Source organism: Oratosquilla oratoria, chromosome 12, assembly GCF_046742065.1.
Source record: "Oratosquilla oratoria isolate Oo_2021 chromosome 12, ASM4674206v1, whole genome shotgun sequence".
NCBI classification, from domain to species: domain Eukaryota; kingdom Metazoa; phylum Arthropoda; class Malacostraca; order Stomatopoda; family Squillidae; genus Oratosquilla; species Oratosquilla oratoria.
In genome coordinates, this window is record NC_134788.1 from 66,819,068 (window position 1) to 66,824,362 (window position 5,295).

At 36.0% G+C, this 5,295-nt stretch overlaps 1 protein-coding gene across 2 annotated transcripts in view; it reads right to left on the reverse strand.

The window, feature by feature from the left end:
* Positions 1 to 392: 392 nt before the first annotated feature.
* Positions 393 to 5,295, reverse strand: part of LOC143031964 (bestrophin-3-like) — a 61,638-nt gene continuing 56,735 nt past the window's right edge. For both annotated transcript variants that reach the window (XM_076196365.1, XM_076196366.1), the window contains one exon: positions 393 to 3,271. In XM_076196365.1, the coding sequence (XP_076052480.1) occupies positions 3,245 to 3,271 (27 nt within the window). In that variant the 3' untranslated portion in view covers positions 393 to 3,244. The remainder of the gene's footprint in view (positions 3,272 to 5,295) is intronic.

A 5,295-nucleotide genomic window follows, 5' to 3' on the forward strand; every position in this document is an offset into this window, starting at 1 on the left:
AGTCCTCGACACTCCAGCCAAGGCTTCAGTTGGATGTTGGAATAACTATCAATACGTGAAATGTCGGTTTTGGCCCCAGGGACATCGTCCCTTAATTAAAACCCATTAAACTCCGATGACAAGATTCTTGTCATTTGGTCAAATAAAACAAAAAATCATAAAATACCAAAATGTTTGATCAAACAGCACCAGAAAAATATGACGTCAGTCCTCGCTTCGCTGCGAGCGAAGCGAGGACTGACGTCATATTTTTCTGGTGCTGTTTGATCAAACATTTTGGTATTTTATGATTTTTTGTTTTATTTGACCAAATGACAAGAATCTTGTCACCGGAGTTTAATGGGTTTTAATTAATCAACCTAAACTTCCGAGTTCTTTAAACAAGCCCTGGCATTCCTTCTCGCTCGTGGTTTGTCATCCAATATGGCGGCGTATCTATTTACTTCCGGTAGTGATGACGTCACTCGTAGCGGTCTATAAACAAAAGTGTATAGACCGCTACGCATATACACATTTCTTATTACATACATTTATAATAAAAGACGATATCAGGTGAATGTCATTGTCAGTGTCGATGGATATCTTGTCACAAAGAAGTATAATCCAGTTTAATGATTACGTTTTATTCTGACAAATTGGACGTCGGTGGCATTCTTTTGAGAAAATCCTTTGTCAAATAAGCTGAGACCTTTGATTCTTTTTTCTTTGCCATCGAAGTCCACATAACCCAATTTCTCCTACGAATGTTAACATAAGTAATGACAAACATCTATTTTGTACTGATTGTATTGGTGATGAATTTGTGAAGGGTATGATGAAGCAGTATTCTATAGTTGCCGTTCATGCTGAAGGGCAGGGACAAATGAATCATGACATGTATGTCGATCAGAAGATGCAGCTGATTTCAAAATACGCTCACTAAGATGATTCAAACTTACATTCCTTTTAAGGACAGACTCCCCCAAATCAGGCTCGCCCAAAGTGGCTCGACAAGGAAACTGAAAAAAGTATTGCTAAAAAGAGACAGGCTTATAAGAAATATAAGTGCTCGGGTGCATCTAATGACTATGAAAGTTATGTATCAATACAGAGAGAAATAAAAAAGACAATAAGAAAAAGAAAACGACAATACGAAATGAACATCGCTGAGAAATCCAAAGAGAATCCCAAAGAATTCTATAGTTACATTAGAGATAAAAAGGTTGTTAGGAATCACATTGGTCCACTATTATCTGCTGACGGTCAACTTGAATATTCAAATGAAGGAATGTGTAATATCTTAAACAATTATTTTAGCTCGGTATTCGTAATCGAAACACCTCAAGGTGAATTCCAAACTGAAACCTGTGAAAAGTCTAGGGTAAACTTACTCGGTACGGTAAATATAACAAAAGAAAAAATTAAAAGGTGTATAGACAAACTCAAAGTTAATAAAACACCAGGGCCTGACGGTTGGCATCCAAGAATCTTAAAGGAAATGAAAAATGAGATTGTTGTTCCATTAGAAATTATTTTCAAGAAACCCATCATATCCGGAGATGTCCCAAGAGAATGGAAGCTAGCTAACGTTACTCCCATATTCAAAAAAGGTGACAAAAAGAAACCAAATAACTATAGGCCTATAAGTTTGATTTCAATCGTAGGAAAAATAATGGAAACTATCATCAGAGATGCTATCGAACATCATTTAGAAAGTAACCGTTTGATAAATGATAGCCAGCATGGTTTCAGACGGAAACGTTCTTGCGTGACTAACTTACTCGAATTCTACAACACAGTTATCTCGAATTATGACAAAAGAAACAATATAGATTTAGTATATCTAGACTTTGCAAAAGCTTTTGATACCGTCCCACACGAAAGACTACTTACTAAATTAGCTTTGCATGGAATAAGTGGTAGCCTAGTAGGTTGGACTAGTAATTGGTTGAATGATCGAAAACAGAGAGTTGTTTTAAATGGAAAAACTTCTGGATGGAAAAGTGTTGGAAGTGGAGTTCCTCAGGGTTCCGTTCTTGGGCCACTTCTATTCATAGTATATATAAATGATATAGACCATGGACTAAAATCTACTGTTTCCAAATTTGCTGATGATACAAAACTGTGCGGAGTGGCAAATGATCACTCAAACCAATTAGATATTCAAGAAGATTTAGATCAATTACAGCAATGGTCTGAAAAGTGGCTAATGAAATTTAACACAAGTAAATGCAAGGTAATGCACATAGGTAAAAATAACAGTAAGTACGATTACAAGTTATTTGGAAATTCGTTAACAAAAGTGGATAGTGAAAAAGATCTCGGCGTAATTATCAGTAACGACCTCAAATCACCCAAGCAGTGTATTTCAGCCTCTGAGAAAGCAAATAAGATTCTAGGACTGATTGCGCGATCTTTTGATTTCAAAAGTCCATCACTCATTAACAAGCTATATAAATCGTTAGTTCGTCCACATTTGGAATATGCTGTTTCTGTATGGTCACCGAATCTCATTAAAGACATTGACAGATTGGAAAGAGTACAACGGCGAGCCACAAAACTGATTCCAAATATCAAAAATAAATCATACGAAAATCGACTAAAACATATGAATCTGTTTTCCCTAAAAAAGCGTAGACTCAGAGGTGACTTAATACAGGTCTTTAAAATTCTAAAGGGAATTGACAACATCAAAAGTGACCAAATTTTTACATTGAATGAGAATCAGACAAGAAACAATGGTCTTAAACTCTCCGGAAATAGATTCAATTTGGAAGTAGGTAGAAACAACTTTGCCAACCGTGTAGTAAATGAATGGAATAAACTTCCTGCACAGGTAGTGCAATGTAGTTCAGTTCGAAGCTTTAAGAATCAGTTAGATAAATACCTAAGTAAGATGCTGTAATGAATATAATTTATTTTATATTATTTGTTTTTGTTTTGTTATCATTTGTCTGTCTGATTTTAATTTATTATTAGTTATATGTCAATTTATTATTATTTACTATTTACCTGTTTGTTTATTATTTAACTATACCTATGCATTTATTTATGTATTTTATTTGTTATTTACATTATCATAGTTTTTATTTATTATTTTATTATTAATATGATTTTTTTTTTTTTTCGCATCCGACCTAGATATGGATCAAAAGGTCTCCTGTCGGCATGCTCCGCCTTTGTAATCCTTTGTAATCCTTTGCCCTGAAGATTTCTTAAGCTAAGAAGACTCCTCGAATATCAATGGGTGTGGCCAGTCAGGAGCCTAAAGTGCTGTATTTTCGAATTCCACCTGGAAAAAAGAAAATGGATAAAACACTACATATATAAATACATCACCAAAGATGGAAAGCTAAGAAACTGCAAAAGGAACTTTCATCATAGGTATGACTTCTTTCTATAGCGTACATATGAAATGTATATTTAACCAAACAATCATTAATCAGGACAGATAAAACTTTGACTCCGATGTCCACTGACGTCATGAGGTCGGCGGCGTAGGGATTCGTCCGCCAATGGAGCCTCAGTTTCATGATGCATTTCAAAGAAGAGATGGTATGTTTACGGTATTATGAGTCACCTACTTCAGTTAGACAAAGGATGAAGAACAAGATCGGACAAAAAATGGAGAACAAAGATTATGTGTATATATATATATATATATATATATATATATATATATATATATATATATATATATATATAGATATATATAAATATATATATATATATATATATATATATATATATATAGACACATATATATATATATAGACAAATATATATATATATATATATATATATATATATATATATATATATATATATATATATATAATATGCACAAGTATCACAAAACACACGTGACTACACCGATATGCTGAACACCAGGAAAAAAACAACAACTTGGAATCCGAGCGCTTTCGTGATATTTACACATCTTCAAGGATTACAATATTGTAATACTTAAAGATGTGAAAATATTTCGAGAGCGCTCGGATTCCAAGAATTTTTATTTTCCCTGTGGTCTTCAGCATATATATATATATATATATATATATATATATATATATATGTATGTATATATATATATATATATATATATATATACACACCAACGGCTTTTTCCCATTACAAGGGAGGTAGCCAAAAACAAAGGCATAAAATCCACTCCCACTCATTCCATCCCCACATACTCCACTCCCACTCCACCCCCCTCTTATCTAGGCTTCTCCTGGATGACGGGTCATCCCTGCACCTTGCCTGGTACCCTGGGTCAGAAGCAATGTAGCAAGACACAGCATATCCACTTTAAGACCGCTTTATTTAATCGTTGACACCCCCCCCCCCCACTCCTCCGACCCCTTCGGGCTGCATCAAAATAACATCTACACATACTCCCTCACCTCACCATCCCCCACCCATTCCCTTTCGTGCATCACAGCATCATCCAAACACAACCATTCTCTATCGACCCCTTCTGTCCTCTCCCGTCCTTCCTCAACAGACATTTCCCTCTTTCCCAATATCTCTTTCACCCCCATCCATCCATCTCACCCTTAGTCGCCCTCTCATGTTCACCCGTCCCACCTTTGCCTTCCACACCTCTTTTAATAAGCTTTCCTCAGTCATTCTTTTCATGTGTCCAAACCATCCTAACACTCTTTCATCGACCCTATCTCCCAACTCCCTTTCCACCCCCGTTCTCCTTCACCTCATTTTTCACTTTATCCAGCCTAGTAAAAATTACAATAATTCTCAGGCATTTCATATCAAACACATTCACACTCCTCTCTTCCTCCCTTATGTTCCATGTTTCTGCCCCGTGCAGTGCTATCGGCACAATTACTCCTTCATACAAACTCCTTTTCACCTCCATTTCCAAGTATCTATTTACCATTATAATTCTTAATCCCCCAAGGCATTGACTTGCTTCTCTCAATCTACATTCTACCTCCACCTCCACTCCTCCCTTTCCCGCCACATTCGCACCCAAATATCTAAAGCTGTCCACTTCTAGTCTCTCTCCTTTAATACTCATTTCCAGTCTGCTGCCACATTCTCTACTTATACATCTCATCACCTTTTACCCACATTTATCTACAAATTCATCCTTTCGCAAATCTTCCTAAACTCTGGTATCAACTTCCTTAGTTACTCCTCTAATCCTGTGCAGTGTCGTCAGCAAACAACAACTGGCTTATCTCCCACTTTTCTTCATTTTCTTTAACCATCTCCAATCCCCAGCCCATTACCCTTGCGTTTACCTTTCGGACCACCCATCCACGTATAAATTGAACAGCCAGGGCAACATAA